Here is a 26,319-nt window from a genome sequence, read left to right on the forward strand (position 1 = left end):
AAGGGTGTGAATATTAAGCAATCCAAAGGAGATAGGGGATGGCCCTTCCTGATAGACACCTATTTTGTAGCTTCTGAACTGCGGATATTAGCAAAGTCAAGTGCTAGCAAATCAGAAAAACTGTAGTTACATATTGAAAGGGCTGTGGCAGGCCTCTCCTTTGGGATTTAATTTAACAGCCCGAAAAAAGATAGTCACCCCCAACATGTATTTAAATCACTCCTTCTGCCATGACACTTCACATTTGGGATGATACTAATAATAAGCACTACTTTACTACATGCCCATCTTCCCACCCATTCACTTTAAACTGTCCTTTATACCAGCATTGCAGGGCATAACTTGAGCTGGTGGTTTCCGGTGCTTGGCACTCAATTGTCAACACTGGGTCTTATGGCTGTCTGCCACATGGTAGCACTGTTTTTGTGTTTTAGAAATTAGCACAACACCTGATTATTAATTTAATGTATATTATAATAACTAATACCGGACACTCAAGCCATTCTTACACCTTTGGGTGCCTGAAATAGTCTGAAGTACCACACTTTAAGGAGTTTGATGTTCGCAGGTGTGATGTACTGTCACTGGCAGCACTACCTGGGGGAAGGGGTGGTGCAAGCTGCAGAGGCCTTCTGACGACAGCCCTGGCACTAATTTATAAATTAAGCACTACATCATTCTACCCAGGCCCTTTGACACCTGGAGTCCAAACAACTGCCTTCGAGTAAGTGACCTATATTCTAAGAGAAGTATGACGTGTTTATTATCCCCAAAAAAATGTAAATGAAAGACTTTGCTATGTCCAATTGGGCCATTAGCTTTCACACCCTGCATTAAATGAGGCAGTTATAATTGATCAGATGCCGATGGAACATCTAATAAAAAAAATTACATGCTCAAAGGGGGGCGATTTCTTCCCTTTAGCAACTTCTCCTTACTATAAAACTTTCCTCTGTTCACCCATACTAAGAGAAATCATGCATTCTAATGGGCAAAACCCTCCTAGAGGGACAGTGGACCCACCCATGGAGTCGACCCACCACTTTGGTGGTGAGTGGGTTAGTGCATTCGCATATTTGAAACTTTGTCGTGCATGGGATCTAATCAGTTCAGCAGAATTAACTCAAAAAACAGTGCAGCTTGGCGTTCGTTTATTTAGCTTGTTACCACCTTTTTGGTGTTGGGTAGGCATAGTTCAGAGGTGGGATATTTACAAAAGGTTTGGTGGACTGAAGCTGTAAAAGAGTCCACCATATGCTTGATCACACTTAGATTGAGATCAGCAATTGTAGTTTAATCAGTACTGGTCCCACGTACAATAGCCTGCGAACTGTTTTCTGTTTTTCGACACAAAGCAAAGATGAGTAAGGGAGAAATGCATTTGACCCACAGAAAAATATTTTAAAAGCGTTTAGAGAAAACGTCGGGTAAAGGAAATTTAGGATAAACTGTAGTGCGCATGCATATTTGCATGTACAAAATGTATCATTTTCCAAATCCAAAACACATTCCATGATCAAGAAGCATAATGCACTTAGCGCAGGAAGGGTTTTATCAAAATGTCTGTAATCCCATTTTTCGCAGACCACAAGGCACAACCGGCACATGGAAACCACTGACAGCCAACGTGCTATCTTGAAATAACGATCAGAGATTCACTCCTCCGTTTAGCACAATAAAAGGGCTTTTGAAATTGTTTTTTTTCGGAGCATATTGTCAGTACAAATGTTTTTACGCTTCGATATTTGTTTTCCAACTATTTTTCCTCCCTTTTAGGCTCTGTTGTCAAAACACCGGGATGGATTCTTTGGTAGTGTGGGCATCTTTTATGTATGGCATCAGTTCCCTTCCTGAAGACATAATATAGCATATTTTGGTGAGTCTGCTTGTTTGCACCGGCTTTCAGCAGGGGCGGTTCAAGGTGAGGAAGTATTGGAGAAAAGCCTGTGATCTATTTTTGTGGGCTGAGAAGCGCAGTTGCTTGCGAGAGTCGCTTCCTTCACGATTTAAAACCAGCTATCCTAGGCCGCTCATCGATTATTTTTTAATTTGAACATGCAACTGGGCCCCGTTGATCAATTCACCCCCTGTGCTACCATATTTAGAGTCACGTTTTGCACGTGTGCAAGTGCAAAGTTCTTCATTTTCATGTAGTTCTTGATCAACGTTTTCAACGATGTCCATGTCCCGGTGAGAGACACATACCCTTTTATGGATTAGGTCGGTCTCGTCCATGAGAGCAAAACTCACAGGAGATGAAAGCATTCTTAAAGTAAATTTGATGATTAAAGTATGTACGCCTGAATAGCATTACATGCCATCAAGCTCTTAACACATGCACAAAGACAAAAATCCATTTTCTCCTCACACAAGCACCCCCCTCACCTTGCTCTGCCGCCTCCTCTTGTGCCTCCTGCCGTTGTCGTACTTCTCCTTTACCTCCTGGAGTCGCCGGGTCAGGCGCTCTCGCTCGGTCGGGTCTCGGTACTTGGTGGAGAGCAGCAGGTAGGCCCGCCAATTTGCAGAGTCGAAGCCTCAGTGGCAGGTGCGGTTCTCCTGGGCTTGGTGCAAGTGCGTCACAAAGCGCTGCGGTGGGAATAGCAGCCGACAGTCCAAGCACTGCATGGGCGCGAAACTGAAACCGCGGTGGGAGCGTACAAGAAGCCGTCGCCGTGCGCGTGCACGTCAGCTGTCCCGGCGCAAGCTGTGGATTGCGGAGAAGGCACGCCGAGCCTGCTGCCGCCGAGAGTGACCGGCTGCGGAGGGAGAGGGACATGCGAGAAGAGCCCGGTGAGTGGGGGTGGGGGGGAGTAGAGGGTGTGTGTGTGTGTGTGTGTGTGTGTGCGCGCACACGCGGGTTTCTCTATGTATCTGTGTGTGTTTGTAGCGTTAAAAGGTCACTGTCTGTGTAAGCGCGCATTGTAAGGGAATTGTGGCCTGCTCAATGGAGCGCTCGTTCACGTGCGCGTGGCCCGCTCAGATCCCATTCTTCACAATGCGCGTGGCCCGCTCTTGTCTCCTGGAAAGCTGAGTCGCTAACAGTAGGTCTCTGGCGAGACAGCGCTTCGCGCTGTAAACGCCACGAGACCTATAAAGGAGATTCTACAAAATGAAATATTTAGCCAGGTGACATGAAGAGTCCAGTTTAAGGATCAAGTATATTCCAGTTCGGGCCAGTAGATGATCCGCGTTACGAAACCTGCCGCTCTAGTAACATTGTAATGATTCTTCGTGGCTTGAAGTGGGGTCAGTACCAGCCCTCGGGATAGCTCCTCACAGATCAAACAGCAGGCGCAGTCCTTCTTGGTGCAGCAGGCGCAGTCCTTCTTGGTGCAGCAGGCGCAGTCCTTCTTAGTGCAGAAGGCACAGTCCTCCTTGGTGCAGCAGGCACAGCCCTCCTTGGTGCAGCAGGCACAGTCCTCCTTGGTGCAGCAGGTGCAGTCCTCCTTGGTGCAGTCCTTCTTTGTGCAGTCTAGGGGTCCAGCAGGCACAGTCCTCCTTGGTCCAGCAGGCGCAGTCCTTCTTTGTGCAGTCTAGGGGTCCAGCAGGCACAGTTCTCCTGGGTGCAGCCCTTCTTTGTGCAGCTTCTCTTGGTGCAGTCGAGGGGTCCAGCCGGCACAGTCCTCCTTGGTGCAGCAGGTGCAGTCGAGGGGACCAGCAAGCACAGTCCTCCTTGGTGCAGCAGGCACAGTCCTCCTTGGTGCAGCAGGCACAGTCTTCCTTGGTGCAGCAGGCGCAGTCCTCCTTGGTGCAGCAGGCACAGTACTCCTTGGTGCAGTAGGCACAGTCCTCCTTGGTGCAGCAGGTGCAGTCGAGGGGTCCAGCAGGCACAGTCCTCCTTGGGGCAGCAGGCACAGTCCTTCTTTGTGCAGCAGGCACAGTCGTCCTCGGTGCAGCAGGTGCAGCCCTTCTTTGTGCAGTCGAGGGGTCCAGCAGGCACAGTCCTCCTCGGTGCAGAAGGCGCAGCCCTTATTTGTGCAGTCGAGGGGTCCAGCAGGCACATTCCTCCTTGGTGCAGCAGCACAGTCCTCCTCGATGCAGCAGGTGCAGCCCTTCTTTGTGCAGTCGAGAGGCCCAGCAGGAACAGTCCTCCTTGGTGCAGCAGGTGCAGTCGAGGGGTCCAGCAGGCACAGTCCTCCTTGGGGCAGCAGGTGCAGCCCTTCTTTGTGCAGCTTCTCTTGGTGCAGTCGAGTGGTCCAGCAGGCACAGTCCTCCTTGGTGCAGCAGGCACAGTCCTCCTTGGTGCAGCAGGTACAGTCCTTCTTTGTGCAGTCGAGGGGTCCAGCAGGCACAGTCCTTCTTTGTGCAGCAGACACAGTTCTCCTTGGTGCAGCAGGCGCAGTCCTCCTTGGTGCAGCAGGCACAGTCCTCCTTGGTGCAGCAGGCACAGTCCTCCTTGGTGCAGCAGGCACAGTCCTCCTTGGTGCAGCAGGCACAGTCCTTCTTTGTGCAGCAGGCATAATCCTCCTCGGTGCAGCAGGTGCAGCCCTTCCTTGTGCAGTCAAGGGGTCCAGCTGGCACAGTCCTCGGTGGTGCAGCAGGCGCAGCCCTTCTTTGTGCAGTCGAGGGGTCCAGCAGGCACAGTCCTCCTTGGTCCAGCAGGCACAGTCCTCTTGGGTGCAGCCCTTCTTTGTGCAGCTTCTCTTGGTGCAGTCGAGGGGTCCAGCAGGCACAGTCCTCCTTGGTGCAGTCGAGGGGTCCAGCAGGCACAGTCCTCCTTGGTGCATCAGGTGCAGCCCTTCTTTGTGCAGTCGAGGGGTCCAGCAGACACAGTCCTCGTTGGTGCAGCAGGCGCAGTCCTCGTTGGTGCAGCAGGCGCAGTCCTCGTTGGTGCAGCAGGCGCAGTCCTCGTTGGTGCAGCAGGCGCAGTCCTCGTTGGTGCAGCAGGCACAGTCCTCGTTGGTGCAGCAGGCACAGTCCTCGTTGGTGCAGCAGGCACAGTCCTCGTTGGTGCAGCAGGCACAGTCCTCCTTGGGGCAGCAGGCACAGTCCTCCTTGGGGCAGCAGGCACAGTCCTCCTGGGTGCAGCCCTTCTTTGTGCAGCTTCTCTTGATGCAGTCGAGGGGTCCAGCAGGCACAGTCCTCCTGGGTGCAGCCCTTCTTTGTGCAGCTTCTTTTGGTGCAGTCGAGGGGTCCAGCAGGCATAGTCCTCCTGGGTGCAGCCCTTCTTTGTGCAGCTTCTTTTGGCGCAGTCGAGGGGTCCAGCAGGCACAGTCCTCCTTGGTGCAGCAGGTGCAGCCCTTCTTTGTGCAGCCGAGGGGTCCAGCAGGCACAGTCCTCCTCGGTGCAGCAGGCACAGTCCTCCTCGGTGCAGCCCTTTTTTGTGCAGTCGAGGGGTCCAGCAGGCACAGTCCTCCTTGGTGCAGCAGGCACAGTCCTCGTTGGTGCAGCAGGTGCAGCCCTTCTTTGTGCAGCCGAGGGGTCCAGCAGGCACAGTCCTCCTCGGTGCAGCCCTTTTTTGTGCAGTCGAGGGGTCCAGCAGGCACAGTCCTCGTTGGTGCAGCGGGCACAGTCCTCGTTGGTGCAGCGGGCACAGTCCTCGTTGGTGCAGCAGGCACAGTCCTCCTTGGGGCAGCAGGCACAGTCCTCCTTGGGGCAGCAGGCACAGTCCTCCTGGGTGCAGCCCTTCTTTGTGCAGCTTCTCTTGATGCAGTCGAGGGGTCCAGCAGGCACAGTCCTCCTGGGTGCAGCCCTTCTTTGTGCAGCTTCTTTTGGTGCAGTCGAGGGGTCCAGCAGGCATAGTCCTCCTGGGTGCAGCCCTTCTTTGTGCAGCTTCTTTTGGCGCAGTCGAGGGGTCCAGCAGGCACAGTCCTCCTCGGTGCAGCAGGCACAGTCCTCCTCGGTGCAGCCCTTTTTTGTGCAGTCGAGGGGTCCAGCAGGCACAGTCCTCCTTGGTGCAGCAGGCGCAGTCCTCCTCGGTGCAGCAGGCACAGTCCTCCTCGGTGCAGCCCTTCTTTGGGCAGTTGAGGGGTCCAGCAGGCACAGTCCTCCTTGGTGCAGCAGGCGCAGTCCTCCTTGGTGCAGCAGGCGCAGTCCTCCTTGGTGCAGCAGGCGCAGTCCTCCTTGGTGCAGCAGGCACAGTCCTCCTTGGTGCAGCAGGTGCAGTCGAGGGGTCCAGCAGGCACAGTCCTCCTTGGTGCAGCAGGCGCAATCCTCCTTGGTGCAGCAGGCACAGTCCTCCTTGGTGCAGCAGGCGCAGTCCTCCTTGGTGCAGCAGGCGCAGTCCTCCTTGGTGGAGCAGGTGCAGCCCTTCTTTGGGCAGTCTAGGGGTCCAGCTGGCACAGTCCTCCTTGGTGAAGCAGGAGCAGTCCTCCTTGGTGCAGCAGGCACAGTCCTCCTTGGTGGAGCAGGTGCAGCCCATCTTTGGGCAGTCGAGGGGTCCAGCAGGCACAGTCCTCCTTGGGGCAGCAGGCACAGTCCTCCTTGGGGCAGAAGGCACAGTCCTCCTTGGGGCAGAAGGCACAGTCCTTCTTGGGGCAGCAGGCACAGTCCTCCTTGGTGCAGCCCTTCTTTGTGCAGCTTCTCTTGGTGCAGTCGAGGGGTCCAGCCGGCACAGTCCTTCTTTGTGCAGCAGGCGCAGTCCTTCTTTGTGCAGTCTAGGGGTCCAGCAGGCGCAGTCCTCCTTGGTGCAGCAGGCACAGTCCTCCTTGGTGCAGCAGGCACAGTCCTCCTTGGTGCAGCAGGCACAGTCCTCCTTGGGGCAGCAGGTGCAGCCCTTCTTTGTGCAGCAGGCACAGTCCTCCTGGGTGCTGCCCTTCTTTGTGCAGCTTCTCTTGATGCAGTCGAGGGGTCCAGCAGGCACAGTCCTCCTTGGTGCAGCAGGCGCAGTCCTCCTTGGTGCAGCAGGCGCAGTCCTCCTTGGTGCAGCAGGCACAGTCCTCCTTGGTGGAGCAGGTGCATCCCTTCTTTGGGCATCTAGGGGTCCAGCTGGCACAGTCCTCCTTGGTGAAGCAGGAGCAGTCCTCCTTGATGCAGCAGGCACAGTCCTCCTTGGTGGAGCAGGTGCAGCCCTTCTTTGGGCAGTCGAGGGGTCCAGCAGGCACAGTCCTCCTTGGGGCAGCAGGCACAGTCCTCCTTGGGGCAGCAGGCAGAGTCCTCCTTGAGGCAGCAGGTGCAGCCCTTCTTTGTGCAGTTGAGGGGTCCAGCAGGCGCAGTCCTCCTTGGTGCAGCAGGCACAGTCCTCCTTGGTGCAGCAGGCACAGTCCTCCTTGGTGGAGCAGGTGCAGCCCTTCTTTGGGCAGTCGAGGGGTCCAGCAGGCACAGTCCTCCTTGGGGCAGCAGGCACAGTCCTCCTTGGGGCAGCAGGCACAGTCCTCCTTGGTGCAGCCCTTCTTTGTGCAGCATCTCTTGGTGCAGTCGAGGGGTCCAGCCGGCACAGTCCTTCTTTGTGCAGCAGGCGCAGTCCTTCTTTGTGCAGTCTAGGGGTCCAGCAGGCAGAGTCCTGCTTGGTGCAGCAGGCGCAGTCCTGCTTGGTGCAGCAGGCGCAGTCCTGCTTGGTGCAGCAGGCGCAGTCCTCCTTGGTGCAGCAGGCGCAGTCCTCCTTGGTGCAGCAGGCGCAGTCCTCCTTGGTGCAGCAGGCGCAGTCCTCCTTGGTGCAGCAGGCGCAGTCCTCCTTGGTGCAGCAGGCACAGTCCTCCTTGGTGGAGCAGGTGCAGCCCTTCGTTGTGCAGTCGAGGGGTCCAGCAGGCACAGTCCTCCTTGGGGCAGCAGGCACAGTCCTCCTTGGTGCAGCCCTTCTTTGTGCAGCTTCTCTTGGTGCAGTCGAGGGGTCCAGCAGGCACAGTCCTTCTTTTTGCAGCAGGCGCAGTCCTTCTTTGTGCAGTCTAGGGGTCCAGCAGGCGCAGTCCTCCTTGGTGCAGCATGCGCAGTCCTCCTTGGTGCAGCAGGCACAGACCTCCTCGGTGTAGCAGGTGCAGCCCTTTTTTGTGCAGTTGAGGGGTCCAGCAGGCACAGTCCTCCTTGGTGCAGCAGGCGCAGTCCTCCTTGGTGCAGCAGGCGCAGTCCTCCTTGGTGCAGCAGGCGCAGTCCTCCTTGGTGCAGCAGGTGCAGTCGAGGGGTCCAGCAGGCACAGTCCTCCTTGGTGCAGCAGGCGCAATCCTCCTTGGTGCAGCAGGCACAGTCCTCCTTGGTGCAGCAGGCACAGTCCTCCTTGGTGCAGCAGGTGCAGTCGAGGGGTCCAGCAGGCACAGTCCTCCTTGGTGCAGCAGGCGCAGTCCTCCTTGGTGCAGAAGGCACAGTCCTCCTTGGTGCAGCAGGCGCAGTCCTCCTTGGTGCAGCAGGCGCAGTCCTTGTTTGTGCAGCTTCTCTCGGTGCAGTTGAGGGGTTCAGCAGGTGCAGTCCTCCTTGGTGCAGCAGGTGCAGTCCTCCTTGGTGCAGCAGGCACAGGCCTCCTTGGTGCAGCAGGCGCAGTCCTCCTTGGTGCAGCAGGCGCAGTCCTCCTTGGTGCAGCAGGCGCAGTCCTCCTTGGTGCAGCAGGCGCAGTCCTCCTTGGTGCAGAAGGCACAGTCCTCCTTGGTGCAGCAGGCGCAGTCCTCCTTGGTGCAGCAGGCGCAGTCCTTGTTTGTGCAGCTTCTCTCGGTGCAGTTGAGGGGTTCAGCAGGTGCAGTCCTCCTTGGTGCAGCAGGTGCAGTCCTTCTTTGTGCAGCAGGCACAGTCCTTCTTTGTGCAGCAGGCACAGTCCTTCTTTGTGCAGTCTAGGGGTCCAGCAGGCACAGTCCTCCTTGGTGCAGCAGGCGCAGCCCTTCTTTGTGCAGTCGAGGGGTCCAGCAGGCACAGTCTTCCTCAGTGCAGCACTTCTTTGTGCAGTCGAGCGTTTCAGCAGGCACAGTCCTCCTTGGTGCAGCAGGCGCAGTCCTTCTTTGTGCAGTCTAGGGGTCCAGCAGGCACAGTCCTCCTCGGTGCAGCAGGTGCAGCCCTTCTTTGTGCAGTCGAGGGGTCCAGCAGGCACAGTCCTTTAGTGTTTTCAACAGGTCCTGCAATGATCTGTGTTTTCTTGACCGGGTTGCCAAGTGTATCCTTCGCACCAGTTTGTGGGCGGGAAGGACTCACTAGCCAATAGGGCTACCACTCTCCTGGGCAATCCCACCACCCTGTGGCTACTTCCTGGAAAGTGTGGCATCTAACTATCTCAAATGCACTATTCCACCAGACCCTTCTTTCCCCGTGTGGAGGTCTCTAGCCCCCCCAGAGGCCTGGTTCCCTCATAATCGTATTACATTGTGCCAGGTTGGCTGGCCAATAAAGGAAACTGGGCAGGAACAGGCTCAATTACGTTTTCTCCTAGTGGCAGCTAGCCTTTAAATTGTAAATAGCCCCCTCCCCAGCCAACCTGCTACAGGAGAGGAGCAGATGGCCACTTTGTTCTTAGTTCCTCAGAACACTTCACTCCTAATCTCAGGGCAGGCCTCAAAGCTGCAGACTGCTGGGCCATTCGGACAAGTCTACCAGTGCCAGTGTAGTGGTGGTACAAATAGTGCTGCAGTCCACTATAGGCACCTTAACCATGTAAGTTAAACTTGTCAGTCCGGGATTATTCAACTTGTATTCACTGATACCTACTTTTAGGGGTCGGAGCACATACAGTGGGCACCAGCTTCTCCGTGTGCAGTCATTGCACCAGCACTCAAAGGCATCGAACAGTGGGGGCAAAAATTGGAGGTGAACCTTCAAAAGTATTTCTCCATCAATAATATAGAAGAGGTAGATTTGATTTTGACACACTACAATGCAGAATTTTAAGAACCGAACTATTAATACATAGGAGGGGTTCTTGAAATTCTTAACTGATCGTAAATTGTATATCCCCGCGTCTTTATTTGTCTGTATTTGGTATTTCTGTAGCACGACCCCAGCCAAAAGGCAGCGGAGCGCTGTACGGTGTCGAAAACAAGCATAAAGTAAATGAGGTGTTGGAGAGGCAGCAGATTTGTGAACTATACATGCATTTTGATGATCTGCTCTTAAAAGACGTTCATCTTCAGCTCCTTCCTAAATTGAAATTGCGTTAGGACGGTCTTGATGGATATGGGATGTTGCTCCAGACCCTGAGTGCCTAGATGACAAAGGCCTGATGCCTTGTTTTATTCTTTTTTACACTTTTTAGTCTGGTGGCGTCCTGGCGGGGACCGTGCCAAGTTCCAAGATACAGTGAGGCTCGTCTGCAAGATAAGCTGGGCTAGGGTCCTGGTTGTGATGGGTAGTACAGATACAATCAATCAATTTGTAGAGCGCACTACTCACCCGTGAGGGTCTCAAGCTTCTAGGGGGGAGTACTGCTACTGCTCGAACAGCCAGGTCTTGAGTAGCCCCCTGAAGGTTAGTTGGGTCTGCCGTAGGAGGATGGGGAGGGTGTTCCAGGTCTTGGCGGCGAGCTAGGAGAACGATCTTCCGCCAGAGGCCGCTTTTCAGATGCGGGGGATGGTGGCGAGTGAGAGGTCCGTGGAGCGTAGCTGGCGGTTGGGAATGTAGGAGAGCCGTCTGTTGAGGTAGGCTGGGCCAGTCTTGTGGAGTGCCTAGTGTGCGTGGGTGAGGAGCTTGAAGGTGATCCTCTTGTTGACGGGAAGCCAGTGCAGGTCTCTCAGGTGGGGTGTGATGTGGCTGTGTCGAGGGATGTCTAGGATCAGGCGGGCCGAGGCGTTCTGTATGCGCTGCAGTCGTTTCAGCAGTTTGGCCGGGGCTCCTCCATAGAGGTCGTTTCCGTAGTCCAGCCTGCTGCTGACGAGGGCCTTGGTAACTGTTTTTCTTGTGTTGGTGGGGATCCACCTGTAGATCTTGCAGAGCATGCAGAGGGTGTTGAAGCAGGAGGATGAGACGGCGTAGACTTGCTTGGTCATGGAGAGTGTTGAGTCGAGGACAAACCCAAGGTTGCATGCGTGGTCGGTGGGCGTTGGTGCTGCTCCCAGGGCGCTTGGCCACCAGGAGTCGTCCCAGGCTGAAGGGGTGGAGCTGAGGATGAGGACCTCCGTCTTGTCCGAGTTCAGCTTCAGACGGCTGTTCTTCATCCATTCGACGACCGCTTTCATTCCTTCGTGGAGAGGTTGGTTTTGGTGGTGAGGGAGTCCTTGGTGAGGGAGAGGATCAGCTGTGTGTCATCGGCGTAGGAGATGATGTTGCGGTCGTGCAGTCTGGCGACGTGAGCAATGTAGATGTTGAACAATGTCCGGCTGAGGGATGATCCTTTGGGTACGCCGCAGATGATCTTGGTGGCTTCGAAACTGAAAGAGGGGAGGCGGACGCTCTGGGTTGTGCCGGAGAGGAAGGAGGTGGTCCATTCCAGAACCTTGTCTCTGATTCCGGCGTTGCGGAGGCGTGTGAGTAAGGTGCGGTGGCAGACCATGCCGAAGGCGGCTGATAGACCAGGAGGATGAGGCCTGCGGTTTCGCCGGTGTCCAGCAGGGCCATGATGTCATTGGTGGTGGCGATGAGGGCAGTTTCTGTGCTGTGGTTGCTGCCGAACCCGGACTGGGACGGGTCCAGGATGTTGTTCTCCTCAAGGTAGCGGGTCAGCTGTCTGTTGACAGTCTTCTCGATGACCTTTGCCGGGAACGAGAGCAGGGAGATGAGCCGGACGTTCTTGAGGTCCCTCGGATCTGCCTTGGGTTTTTTGAGCAAGGCTTTGATGTCGGCGTGCTTCCAGCTCTCCGGGAAGGTTGCAGTCTCGAAGGAGATGTTGATGGCCTTGCGAAGATGGGGTGCGAAGGTGGTGCTGGCTTTGTTGAAGATGTGGTGTGGGCACGGGTCTGACTGGGAGCCGGAGTGGATGGTGTTCATGATTTTGATGGGGTCGTCGCTGTTGATGTTAGTCCTGGTGAGCAGGTGGTCGTTGTGGTTGGTGGTCCTTGGGTTTGAGGTTTCGTTGGCTGTTGGGGTGGCCTGGTTGTCAAAGCTGTCGTAGATGTCTGTGATCTTGCGATGGGAGAAGGTGGCCAGGGAGTTGCACAGGTCTTGAGATGGTGGGATGCCATTGGTGTTAGAGCTGGGGTTAGAGAGTTCTTTCATGATGTTGAAGAGCTCTTTGCTGTTGTGTGCGTTGTTGTCGAGGCGGTCCTTGAAGGAGGTCCTTTTGGCGGATCTGATGAGGTGATGGTGTTGGCGTATGGCATTCTTGAGGGCTGCGTGGTTCTCCGTGTCTGTTTGCGGTGCCATTTCTTCTCTAGTCTTCGGCAGATTTGTTTGGCGGTCTGGAGGTCCGCGGAGTACAAGCTGGCATTCTTGTTGGTGTGTCTGTTCGAGGGTTTCTTGATCGGGGCGGGGGTGTTGGTGCAGTTGTCGATCCAGCGCCTGAGGTTTCTGGCGGCGGCGGCGGGGTCGGTGGTGTGCTTTGGGCGAGGACGGTGTTTAGCTGGTCTTCTGTAATTTTGCTTGAGCAGCAGCGGGGGTTCTGTTGGGTGCGGTGTTGCGAGGTGGGTTTCTGGAAGGTGAAGTGGATGCAGCGATGGTCGGTCCAGTGGATTTCGGTGGTGTGGCTGAAGGAGACTTGGGAGCTTGCGGAGAAGGGATCAAGCATGTGGCCGGCGGAGTGGGTGGGCGTTGTGACGAGATGTCAGAGTCCGAGGTTGGCGATCAGGGTGGTGTAGTTGGTGTTGTTGTTGTTCTCGAGGTGGAAGTTCAGGTCTCCGAGGAGGATGTAGTCTGTGGAGGTCATGGGTCTCCGAGGAAGATGTAGTCTGTGGAGGTCATGGCCTGTATGCTGACTAAGTCGGCGATGGAGTTGCTGAACTGGGGCCGGGGGATCTGTAGATCAGAGTTCCTCTGAGGGTGGTGTTGGGGTCAGTGTGGATCTGGAAGTGCAGGTGTTCGGCGGTGCTGGGGGTGTCGTCTTAGTTGGTCGAGACCTTGAGGGAGGACTTGTAGATGATGGCGATTTCCCCCTCCTATTCCGTTGGTGCGGTCTCTGCTGGTGATCTTGTAGCTGTCCGGGATGGCTATGGCGATGTCCGGTGCTGAGGAAGCATCCATCCAGGTCTCTGTCCGGAAGGTGACGTCCGGGGAGGATGTGTCGAGCAGGTCCCAGAGTTCGACGGTATGCTTGCGTGCCGAGCAGGTGTTCGGATGTATGCATCTGAGGTGGTTGTCCCGGTGGGCAGGTTGACGGCTCGGAGACTGGTGAAGCTACAGTTCCGAAATCAGAAGGGGCCTTTGGTGCGCTTCAGGGTGACCAGGAAGCAAATGGGTGCTCGTCCAGTGTTGAGTGCGTGGAGGGTGTGGGCATCGTAGCGGCGTCGGGTTTCGCGGTGTTCGTGGGGACCAGGGGTTCGGGCGCGGTCTAGTCGCTCCCGCTGCACGCATCCACTGCATGGCTGCACAGCGTCCCCCATAAGAAGGGGAGGTGGGAGGGAGGAGGCAGCTGGGAGGAGGGAGCGGACGAATGTGTGAGCGGGGGGCAGGTCCGCAGGAGATGCAGCGGCGGGAAAACGGGGGCAGGAACGGGGAAAGAAACCGAAGGCAAAAGGGCCCTGAATAACTATCAGGGAAATCTATGATGTCTTTTTCTTTCACCATGTCAGTATTTTGACAACTGTGTACCTCCTTCACACCTTAGCATCACAATTGCAAATTGTGCTCATGACCATTGATCTGTGTACTCTGCTGAGAGGCCAAGGATTGGATGACCATGTATTCTGAACGTCTTTGTGACAGACTGACAAGCAGCAGCATACCCAGTGTGTCGCCTTAGTGCTTTGAAGGATACTGGCCCCTCTAACTGCTGTTCGAACTACAAAATATAACAATAATCCAGGTTCAGTAGACCTCTCTGGGCCACAGTGCCACTGCAACTGCTGCTCAATGCAAGCTACACCCCTGCTGACAGCCGCTGTAAAAAACTTTCACTGCCTTAACCCTCAACTTCAGAGCTCTCAATAGTGGCCAGGATAAACATCTGGAGGTGACTCAGTTTTAAGTATTTGCTATGCAAAAGTAATATGCCGCAGGAAAAAATACACAAACACATCCTGGAAATAGCTGACTTAACCATGCATTTCATAAGAGTGTTAAATATGTGAAATATAAACAAAAAATAAATCGCTGCCCTGAATTACCTAACGTTTCCTACACTATTTGTTCTGAAATCTGTCATTGTCTTTTTTTCCCCAGTGAAGTTAAGAACATGAGTGTAGAGCCCAATGGGAACCCGTTTCAAATTACTACTGAGCCTGAGACCCAGAGAGACGCGCTTATTTAAAGTCCTGATTTTGGTGTTTCTGTGGTGTCGCACAGCTAGTACACTACTGCACGTTCGCGATGACATGGGGACTTCTGTGTATATATTTGGACACACAGATCGATCGATCGTGTAGAGTGGGAAACCCAGAAAAACCTTGTGGTATTACATTCAGTCTTCAGTGGCACTTTAAATTGTTTACAATATAATTCTTCTTCACCTGCACTTGTGTCAGGGTTAGTGTTACCAAGGCATTAACTGGCAACAAGACTGTAAGTGCATTTACCACTTGTGCAGCTTGTGCAAGACGTGTGTCGAAGACCCATGTCAGCAGGCACCTGACACGTGTCCACATGCCAGCTTCCAGTAAATCTGACATTAGGTCCAATCCCCAATGTGGAACTTCAGTGCTTAATTTGAGCTGGTGGTTCCCTGTGCTTGGCACTGAATTGTTCACACCAGCGCTTGTGACAGTTTCCCACTAGGTGGCGCTGTCTGACTAATTTAATGACGAGCACAATAATTTCTGCTTCAATGTACATCAAAAATTACTATTACCTGCAGCCCAAGCAATTTTTATAGCTTTGGGGGCGAATTGCCACACTTGTAGGAGTAAGATGGTTAGTAGTTGTGCTGTTACTATCACCCTTAAGCGCTGAATTTTCTTTTACTTTCCACATCCCCTACGATGCAGGGAGGGACACTGCCTTGCGAGAGAGAGGCAAGACTGGCCATAACTCACTTTTAAGTCCCCCATTATAGTGACCTGTTTATATTAGACACTAGGTGTATAGTTACTGAAAGAGTGACAGCCCTCGCCACACTCCACCACTCCATGTGAGATAATGGTCAGTCTTTGTGGCCAGTGGTCTCCTCACCCAGGGGTTCAGGAAGAAGGCCTGTCCCCCTGCATTTGATTACCAGCTGCCATCAGTTGTCCCTTTCTGTAGACTGTTACCTGTGCGTTACCTGTGACCAGCGGTGAAAATACTCCTTAGGTGTTTCCTAGTCTGTCACACTCTGGAACTCTGATAAAGAGTACTCACAATAGGTGGAGCAGTGGGTTCAAGATGTGTACACACTCCATACAACAGATGGCGGCAAACAGAACACACACAATGGCGGTAGAGTAGCGAAGATTACAATAATGTGAGTGAATTTCAGCTGAACACTGTATTCGCACCGTTCATGACTGATTTTTCAGTCATTCTTTGCGGCGGGATGTACCACCATGACGACCAGGCTGTGTATAAGAGACAATAACGTGTCCCTGTCCATCCTCCTAGACCTGTCAGTTGCATTTGATACATCATCTTTTTCATCCTTCCTAATGTCCTTGAAGAGTGTATGAAATGCTATGGGACAATCCTACAATTGATCTCCTCTTACCTCAAAAACGTTTCCCGGCAAATTAAATGTCAGTATTTCCTTTATGATCCTTCATTAATTCATCAAGGATTGCCTTCAAGATCCATTCTCTAAAATGCCATCTTCAACTTTAGCACTAAATCCATTAGATTACTATCAAAATAATCGTAGCATCTCTTGCCGTCTGTATGATGAGGATATTCCACGTTACCTGTATATTACCTCGCTGATAGGCTTAGCCGTCACCTCGTCAAATCCTCAAAGACATCCTGGCCTGGATGTCCATACGACAACTCAAATTGATCCTCCATTCCCCAACCCCAGCCCCATGAGGACTTTGCTCTTTAGTAACAACTGGACTTCCTTGACCTTCTTGAAAGCATGCCTTTCATTCTGTAGTGTACAAACTCTCTGGTTAAAAACAAATAAATACAGGTACACGTCAGTGTACAAGGTGCCAGTGCCCAGTATCTACTGGGCCTCCTACAGGAAACCTAAAACCTCTTCCAGAGCCACAACTCACTTATCATCCTCTATGTGAAGGTGCTTGTTCATTTCTCATCCACCTCTAAGTGAAGGTGCTTGCTCTTTTCTCATCATCCTCTATGTGAAGGTGCTTGCTCTTTCCTCATCATCCTCTATGTGAAGGTGCTTGCTCTTTCCTCGTCGTCCTCTAAGTGAAGGGGCTTGCTGCTCCCTGGTCCTTCTCTAGCTGAGGGCACTTGTTACTTTCTATTCCTCTGGAAATATGACCACATGTTCTATCAACCCTGGTGTCCGGCGTCAACCAAAGTCTCTTCTGGGTGGTATAATAATACACCACACCCGCCTCCTGATTATGACCCATCGACGAAGGCACCGGCGTTAAAACATCCATGCTTAGGGGAGGAGCTACGCCAGCAAACAAGATGGCCGCGTAAGCTCCCGGCTCCGCCGACCTCCGTCTCCTGCCAGAAGATCCTGTTACTTATCCTGTTTTTGCGCCCTGCCTCCGTGTGTATGAACCCGATTGGAGCTTAACGGTGCGATCCCGAGATTTCTACCAGTTTGGTAGACAAAGATACGTCTAGTGGCAGTTAGCGGCCTAGACCAGCCTGGAAGCCGGGGTCTTGAGTACTGGCCTAGCCGGGTTTGAGTTGAACAACATCGGCTGTAGTTGTGGGACAGGGTCCGGTCTACCGAGGTGGAAACATTTCTTGGACCGAAGTTGGAGATGATTGGCTGAATTGGTGACTATCAAAGGAGGGGTGACGACGCACAATTGGAGCGGTGGACGGGAGTCCCTGGCCCGGTGGCCCGGTTAGGGCCCCACCGGTGTTCGCTGGGTTGGGATCTCCGCCTGCGGTGGCTGAGTTCGGATTGTTATTGTTCCCAACGATAAGTCCCCCTCTGAAGTCGTCCATTCCGCATCCATTTATTCTCCCCGGGGAGACCGGGCTCTCTGGGGACACGAATATGACCGAAACTGAGAGATATGTTGTGGAGCGGACTGAGAGTGACCCTTCACTACGATCTGTGTTGGCAGCCATAAGGTCACTTCATGTTTGTGTTGAAGCCCACATCCATAAAATGATTGTGTCTTTGTCTGGAACTGGGCGGATGGGACCGGACCCTGGTCCACTGCAAGAAACGAAACGACTCGAGATACCCAAGATGGCCACTTCGATGGAGGAAGCAAACCCCGTACTATGGGAGGCGTTGGAGCCTCTGCCCAGTGTTTTGGGTGCTGAGAGCAAGCCTGATGCCGCAAATGGATTGTCAGGCCTACGATCGTTGCCGACTATGGTAGGGCTACTTGATGCTCCCTTTACGGAGACTTTCGATGGGAACTGTTGTTGGTTTGAAACTGCGTCACTCCCCTATACATTGCCACCGCTAAGATGGCAGACGAAACAACCTTGGGAATCCATGACGATGTGGGGAGTCTTTGGACTTAGCAGAGTTCTCAACACTTTCATCTCTCTGCTTCGTCTCGGTTTGAACTTTGCTACAGCTTGTTCGTGCATTGACTATCCTGCGGAAGCGACAGTTTGTCCGGAAGGGGCACACATGTTCGATCGGAAGGGTCAAGGATTAGACTGTGTGATTGAGTTTGCCATTGGGTATTACTGGACACGGGGTTTGCAACCATGATGCATCCGGGAGGTTGGGTGGTGTTTGTAGTTTCCCCTGTTGCGCTACGTATTTGCTTAATAGATTTCCGAGACCTTAGTCTGAGGATTCTCGGCTTTGGCGGGGGGAGCTGAGACCGGGGGCATGTATGAAGATGCCCTCCTTCATTTTCTACTTTTAGTATTTAGTTAGTAGGGGCGACAGGCACACTGCTAGTTGGGGTTAGGCGATAGACATATGCAGGGGTGCAGGGTGGGGGGATGGGTTTATTGTTTTGTTTTCCCTTTTTTTATGGTTTCTTTCTCTTCACACTCTCTTTCCTTTCCTTTTATACGTATAGTTGGTGGAACATCCTGACTTTGTCGGTATTCCAGTATCTGGTGCTCATGCTTCTTCTATTATTCTGATTTTATGGGTGGGCAGACTCTGAGAGCTTGCGCTTAATGTGAATCGTATATTGTACTGTGGCACATCCTGTTTCTCATACATTGGTGTAGGCTTCTCAGCCATTTCTTCACTGCTTAGTATCTATCCTGTATCTACATCTGTTCGCCTTATTATTCTGTCTGAATGTATGGCACCTGATATGTCTATTACTTTCTTTGTTTTGAAACTAATAAAAAGATTTACAAAAACATCCATGCTTACTCCTTGGAGTGTATAAAGGTGTTTTCACAGCAGTACGGCCAGGGCCTATGGTTTTCAAGGTCATTGTCCTTCTGTTTATTCATCATTTCTGAGCTTTGGTATCTTCCATGTTTTGGCAGTGTCTGGGATTTTTAAACTCTTGGGCCCTCAGTACGAGTGGCATATCCATTGCACTGGGGACCAGTTACAATAGTACATGCCCGCTGGAGTTATGATGTCCACTAGAACAGCACAGATCTCTTTACTTTCTCCTAAATATTTTGCCTGCTGAAATCCCTATGAAAGTAGATAGAAGCGTGAAATGAGGAATTAAATGTGGAACCAGTCCCAGAATACTGGGGGGTTTTTTAACCTCCCTCGCTGGGCTTTAAACAGCAGCACTCTGGCTTCTGGGAAGGGTGGCCACTGCCTGTAAAGGTCTGTTGGTTTACAAAAGAGAACTTGTGGTGATCATCACACGTGACATGGGCCACTGAGCAGATATGTGACTTGCTGCTTCCAGCCGTACAGTGGTAAGGGCAGGCAGGCAGCCAGGAAATACAGCAACTCTTCCTTATATTACACATGGACTGCTGAAATTAAATACCAGGGATGCATGTTAAGCTTTTCATCAGTGGACTGATCCAGTTCCTTTTCAGTATCTGGGTAATAAACGCACATGCAAGAGGTGAGACCACACTCCCGCTCAACAGTGCTCCCAAGTGCTTGAGGCCAGCAAGGTTCTAGAAGATCAGAGGGGTGCTGTTGTGGGCAAAGTAATTTATTCACCTCTTAGGTAAAAAAAAGTCAATCACCTTTACCTTGACTTAATCTGGTTGCATTTGCAAGAGGGTGAGGAGAATTTTTTTAAGCCAGTTTTATTCTAAGTAGGACATCCATCCCAATATGCTGATATTCAGGTTCAAAGCCACACAATGTAACCTTCAGGGCAGATGAGGTGCCAGAAGGGGAAAGAAGGACTCTAATGTGTGCACACCCCAGTTTTGTATGGTGTCTTGAAGGCCCATTGTATCCATGTTGTGTACTTGGATATTGTTCTTATGTTGGATTCTGGACTTAGTGCCTGCCCCTGAGGAACTCGGGTCTTAACTCGCTCTTTTCCTCTCTTGCAGGTAAAGCCGGCTTGCGCGCTCAAGCCGCTGAGTCTGGTGAAGCCAGTGTCTGCAGTGAAGGTACCTGGCCGCTATCTAACACACCAGGAGGGACTGCCATGCCTGCCTGTGCCCCCACTGCAGCAGACTCTGGAGGGCTACCTGCAGGTCCTGGAGCCAATTGTCAGCCAGGAAGAATGGACCCATACCAAGGAGCTGGTGGAAGAGTTTGGGAGGCCCGGCAGTGTCGGTGAGCGGCTGCAGAAAGGCCTGGAGCGGAGGGCCAAGAAAACGGAAAACTGGGTATGTAGCATATAAGGAGCATCCGGGAATGATGTAAGATAATGGAGAGGAGCACAGGGTTTGGAAGGGCCAACAGGAGAACAGAAGGCCATGGCAAATGTGGATGAGAGCCAAAGAGGGGGGGCAGGGGCCCATGAGAGGAATAGGGAGGGAATAAGAATAAGTAGAAATGGTGGGGAGTACAGCTTATTCAGGGAAGGGCCAGGAGGTTTGGCATTGGGTAGAGACCATTGTGCAGAGAGCCACTGGGGAAGGACAGATTACTGCTGAGGGAAGGATGGAAAACCATAGTGGGAGGAGCATTTCAGAGAGTGTAGAAAGCCATCAAGAAAGGGTATAGGAGAGGAGAGGGCAGTGGGGGAGGGGAAGAATTGAGGTTCATCTGGGAGAGGGGCAGGACGACACAGTCAGAAGTCTTAACTAAGACAGTGATGAGTGTTTATCAGAAAATCACATTCTCATTTAGAGATTCTTGGGGTGCCTCTACAAGCAGCTCCCACTATCCTTCAAATCCAAGAGCCATTTACCGTACGGTTCAATCGGACCCTCCGTCTTCCTTGCCCCTTGAAGTTGAGCCTTCCAGCTGAAACTCAGACGCCCCGGAATAACATTGAGTGTTACTGACCCTGTTAATCAGGTGTTTTTATGGAGTGAGTCTAGTGCACAGCTGGTTTTTGGCTGTTCTCACTATAAAAATACTACAACATAAATACTTCTGTATAAAGAAAATGTACATACCTCACTGCACTCATGAGCAGTCTACATTCAGAGCCTGCCTGGCCCCTGAGCTCAAAGGTTTTAAGTGCCAAATCAGCCCTTGAGTTTCCTCTGATCTTTGAACAATAGGTGTATCCAGTCAGATACATTCAAAGACCCAGGAATATTAAGGAATTATGTTTGTTTGTACCGAACCATGTAGGAGTACTGTCAGGACATAAATGTACATTTAGAAATCAGAGGCAATGTTGAAAGAAATGCATGGAAGTGTAAAACACAAGTCGTCCTTCTTTATCAGCAATAATATACAGTATATTCCTGGCTGCCCTAATTCCTCGATTCTCATGTAACTGTCAGGATTGTGTGCTCTCGGAAGCTGCTTCCTGAGCCAGCACATGACTTGAACTTGGCCACAAGTCTCACATTGTTAGCCCAGTGGCAGTGAAGACCGGTCCTCCGCCCTGTGGTTTATGAGAATCCCGTGGCTAGCAGCCCTCTTACCCTCCAAGCAAAGGATGCTTGGCCTGATGCTGTACGTGCAGTAGCTTGCCTTCCTGTTTGAGGGATATGCCCTGCTGTGTCCTTGATGTTTGTGTGTGTTTGGAGGTAAGGGGGGCGCACAGGAGGTTGAGCTAGTGCTGCCCATGCTGAAGCTTACTCTGCTGTTCATGCTGTAACTATCTTTTCTCCAGCATTGGATCTTTCATAGATTCACATGCGTGGATTAATTTGCTGTCTTCTGACTGAGAATCCTCTGTCATAGTGTTACATAGCAGTGAAGGCTATCCCTAACCTTTCCTTTTGAAGGAAGCTAGACCTGCTGCTCTCTGCGCATGTGTGTACTTCTGCTTGTGCATCAGAACATGAATAGTGCTATCTGTTTGGGACTTATGTTGTTATGGAAGTTTGCCCTGTGCACTGTATCTTTTCTTTGTGTTAAAGAAACGTGTCCTGATGCTGTCTGTGGTTTAGCTCTTCTATATGGAAGAAATGATTTGTTATACGGTTCCCTCTAAAAAAGGCAGGACTGGGTATTATGACAACAGGACTCCAGAAAGTGGGGACGAAGTCCATCTACACCATCGGAGACTGAGGGTCCAACTCCAGGCTCTCTCACAGCGCCTCGCCTGAACCCCTCACCTTCCTGGGTATGGCGGGTGATTTTAGCAACCTTGAACATGACACTGATGCACAAGGAAATCGAGGAAACAGGTCTTACCCTTTTCATTGTCTATTCATGCATGCCCTCGGTAAACACAGAAAAGATACAAATAGCGTTTTCATTACATCCATTGAAACAATCTAAATCTTGCATTAAGAGAATGAGCTGCCATTAGGCTGGGTCTGTTGGCTCAGTGGACTAATGCATCCACTGCAGGGGCCTGTGTTCCACCTCATGGTCACAGGTTCAAATCCCGGCGGGTCCACTCAGCCTATCATCCATCTGAGGTCGATAAAATGAGTACCATTGACTTGGGTAACAACAAACATCTGTTATTCAGCGCCAACATACCCGTAGTGGTGAACGTGCGCTTCACAAATACACATGTTATGTTATGTTATTAGGCAGAAAAAACAGAGCAAAGTAACCGCATTATGAACATTGTGGAAAAAATAAACATTCCAAACATGGGAGTCTAATTTCTACATATCCCTTCCTAGCGCCACTCCTACTCTGAAAGCGTAGTGGTGTTCCCTCTGCCTGATCTCTTAGGCTAGCCTGGGACCCCATATCTGGATGACTTGGTCTAGATTCCGATTGGCAATCCTTCTCTGCAGGAAGGGGGATCAGCGTTGGCAGGGCTGCACGTCATTGAACCCCTCATTCATTCCAGGACAGTCGTGACTGGAGTTGCCCCTCTGACCCAAGAAGGGACAGTGCACTCTTTATATGATAAACCCACTGTGTTTGAGGTACAGCTCTGATACAATGATGTGTCTAGATGTTAGAAGCTTTCTCCAAATGGGCAGCAAAAGCATTAGGATATCCTGATCTGTGTTCCTAGCCTCGACAAAGTGAACCAATTATGTAGCAGGGAAGGCTTTCTGAAATCAAGCAACTTTTTCAGCGTTTTCTCAGAATAATGTGCACTTAAAACATGTAACAAAAATATAACTAAAACGATTTCTGCTAATACGTGTAAAATTTAAAACTGAAACAGAGAACCAAAGTGAGTTAAAAAGGGCCTCACTTCAGCTTCAACCTCTATTGCACCTGCTCAACATGTTCTGTTCATGAAGCCAAGCACACTGCAGTCTGCTTTGTTCTTTTTGTTTGTATAAGGAATCTTGCCCTGCTGCTGTCAGTGTGAGTGTGTCTGTGAGTATAAGAGCATTTGACGGCTGCCCGAGACCTGGTACAGAACCGCAGTCATTATGCTTTGCTTTAAGTCCTTGCACAGACTTTCAGCTAGACTTGGTGTAATTCTGGCTTTTGGTGGGGTGTACAGGTGTCTAGGTATCGTCTCTTCTTTCAGGTAGTGGTAGAGACGGATGTATGACGGTACGACGCGTACCGTCACAACGCGTGCTTTTACAACGCGTCTTTAACAACGCAAGTCGTTACAACGACTTGCGTTGGGGGGCGCTGATAGTGAATAGTATAATTTACTATTCTAACACCAGTCCCCGTGGATACTAGGGAAGGTGTTGGAATAGTAAATATACTATTCTTTATCCTCTAGCGCCCTCCAGCGCAAGTCGTGGTTACGACTTGCGTTGTAACGGACGCGTTGTAAAAGTACTGCGGGCCACAACGAAAAGGATGTTCCCCGGTAGAGACTTAGTCCTACAAATACAGATAGCCATACAAAACTGCTTTCTCCTTGACCATGCTTTTTTTTATTCCCCTAATACGAGACCTATTGCATTGCAAATGCTTGTTTTTTTTATTCCAGCTATCTGAGTGGTGGCTCCAAACTGCCTACCTGGAGTATCGGCTTCCTGTTGTGGTTCATTCGAGCCCAGGGGTGGTTTTACCAAAGCAAGACTTCCGTGATCGCCAAGGACAGCTTCGGTAAGTAACACAGCAGTGCGCCTGTGCTCTCGGGGCTGCGCTGATGGACCCACCCATCAGACCAGTTGTAAACTTCCTCATGAACATGGTTCTCTGTGTGATATTTTCTGTGCTCTATCATCCTGTCTAGCCTGACTTATCAGGAGAGGCTCTGTGGTGCCACTGCGGGGGCTGAGAGGGTCTTCTGGGATGTGGTGATGTAACAGATTTATTTATTACATTTATATGACGCAACAGCTACCCTGAGGGTTTCCCGACGCCTTGGATCTGAGTTAGGCTTGATAAGATGGAAGGTTACAAATAGGAATGTGGAGTCTATTGATTAAATAGCCAGGTTTTGATGCCCTTTCGGAATTGAAGGTACCTTGATTCAAGACACCATTCGAGCGGCAGTGAGTTCCACAGAACCGGGGCCAAGTAGGCAAATGAGCGCCCGCCCAATTGTGCTCGTTTGAATCTAGGGACAGAAAATTTGGCCTGATGCATTGACTGAAGGTTTCTAGAGGGTAGATATTTATGCGCCAGCTTACATAGATAGGCAGGAGCAACCCTGTGCCAATCCTGAACATACAGCACAGGGCTTTGAATTTGACTCTATTGGTTTCTTCAGCCGATGCAATTTCTTAAGATGTTCCACGACACTTGTTCGCATCGGAAGATGGAGAAGCAGCCTTGCGGCCGCATTTTGAACGACCTCAAGTCGATTGATGATAGCTTTATTGGCTCCTAGATATAGGATTTTCCTATAGTCCAGTCTGGAGCCAATGAGGGCCTGTAGAACTGTTCTCTGCGCCCCTTCTGGAAGTTGCCATAAATTTTTCAGCAGCCATCCAAGGATGGCGATACAAGTTGAGGCCGTTTTAGCTGTTTGGGCACACATAGACAGTTTCTCATCAATTATCACCCCCAGGTTACGTGCGGATTGGACCACTACCGGGGTAGGGCCCATTTCCTTCGGCCAATGAGTAGGACCCCAGAGTTCTTTGTGTTCCCCGAAAATGATCAACTCAGTTTTGTCCCCATTAAGTTTTAATTTCTTGGTATGCAGCCAATCTGCCATTCTCAGAAGCCCGCTGCGAAGGGAGAAGGTGTTGGACTTTTCGGTGGTTGATAGAGAGAACACTAATTGTGTGTCATCCGCATAGGAATATATTGTGAGACCCATTTCCTCTGCTATTTTGGCCATCGGGGTCACATAAATATTGAAGAGCAGCGGGCTCAGTATGGAGCCCTGGGGGACCCCGTAAGGGGAGTTTCAAGACATCGGAGGCATTGTTTTTGGAAAAGACCTGGAAAGTCCGGTGAGAAAGAAATTGTTTCAGCCATTCCAATGCTATGACTCTTACCCCTATGTCCTCCAGGGTCTGAGACAGGGTTTTGTGTGAGATGGTGTCAAATGCGGCACTCAAATCTAAAAGAATGAGTGCCACCGTGCCACCACTGTCCAATTCCTTACGAATCGCTTCAGTTACCCCTAATAGGGTGGACTCAGTAGAGTGGCCCCTTCTAAACCCCGATTGGGAGGGGTGTAGTAGCTTGTTGCTGTTAACAAAATCCGCTAGCAGTTTATTCACATGTTTTTCCAGGATTTAGCAGGGTCTTTATCCAGGCACCCAATCTTGCACTGAAACACTAATGAGGAATCGCTCTAAGTCACCGCCCAGCACCTCTGCATCTAATTGCTTGTGTTTCTGACGGCCTGTAGAGCAAGCGGTATCACCTTCACAATCCATCTCCAGGGTAGACAGACATGCAGACTCTCATGGTCTGGGACACTTAGCAAGGACCCCTCTAAGCCATTTGTGGACCATGCAGGAGCTTGCAAGAACTCCAAGTCCTATCATGGAGGTTGCTCACTGTGATTGTTTGAAGTCTTCTTTTAGGAAACCCCTCCCTGCTTGGGATAGCTTGCGTGGGAGTTGGTTCTAAAACCTAGTCTTGCAAAAGGGCCCATTCCATGTTTATCCCCCGAGGAGCCAAGGAATTCTATCCTGTACCCTTATTCTTCCCATAATGGACAATGGGGATATATATATATATATATAGCAAATTGCCTGAGGGCAGAGTACGCCTCAAGGTGAAACATGTGTTTTCATGTGTCACACATTTGGCATGTGGTGAGCAAAATAAATGCCATCCATTAGTTGTAGGAAAGTGCACCTTTGTGCACTCTACTCTAGTCTACCCTGCAGCTCTCCGCTCTACTACACTCTGTTCTGGAACACTGCACTCTCTGCCACTAACTCTATCCACTCCACTCTACTCTGCACCACTCTAGTCTACCCTGCAGCTCTCCACTCTACTACACTCTGTTCTGGAACACTGCACTCTCTACCACTAACTCTATCCACTCCACTCTACTCTGCACCACTCTAGTCTACCCTGCAGCTCTCCACTCTACTACACTCTGTTCTGGAACACTGCACTCTCTGCCACTAAACTCTATCCACTCTACTCTGCACCACTGCACTCTATGCCAATGTGCTCTATGCCACTGCACCCTGCTCAACTCTACATCGCTCTACTACACTCTGCGCCAATGCACTGTACACCACTACACTCTGCGCCATTCCACTCTGCATCACTCCACAACAATCTGCCAATCCACTGAAAGCCAATCTAATCTACTCTACACGACTGCAGTCTACGCTACGCCACTGTACTCTCGACCCTTGCACTCTATCATGCAATAGTCCATTCTGACCTGCACCACTCCAGGCTACGCTACTTCACTCTGCTCTGAAGTAATCTACTCTGCACCAATCTACTTCACTCTGCGCTACTTAACCCTATGCTACTGCTCTCTGCTATGGCAGTCTACCCTGCACCACTCTACTCTACGCCACTCCACTTTATGCCACTGCAGTCTACGCCAATCTACCCTGCACCCTGCACTCTACTCC

General features: G+C 51.4%; 1 protein-coding gene across 1 annotated transcript in view; it reads left to right on the plus strand.

Annotated features, from left to right (window-relative positions):
• Positions 1-26,319, plus strand: part of CRAT (carnitine O-acetyltransferase) — a 336,972-nt gene that overhangs the window by 31,081 nt on the left and 279,572 nt on the right. Inside the window, exons 2-3 of the mRNA XM_086924849.1 lie at positions 19,402-19,683; positions 23,298-23,416. Coding sequence (XP_086780975.1) covers positions 19,402-19,683; positions 23,298-23,416 — 401 coding nt within the window. The remainder of the gene's footprint in view (positions 1-19,401; positions 19,684-23,297; positions 23,417-26,319) is intronic.

Source organism: Lissotriton vulgaris, chromosome 5 (genome assembly GCF_964263255.1).
Source record: "Lissotriton vulgaris chromosome 5, aLisVul1.2, whole genome shotgun sequence".
In the NCBI taxonomy this organism is placed as follows: Eukaryota; Metazoa; Chordata; class Amphibia; order Caudata; family Salamandridae; genus Lissotriton; species Lissotriton vulgaris.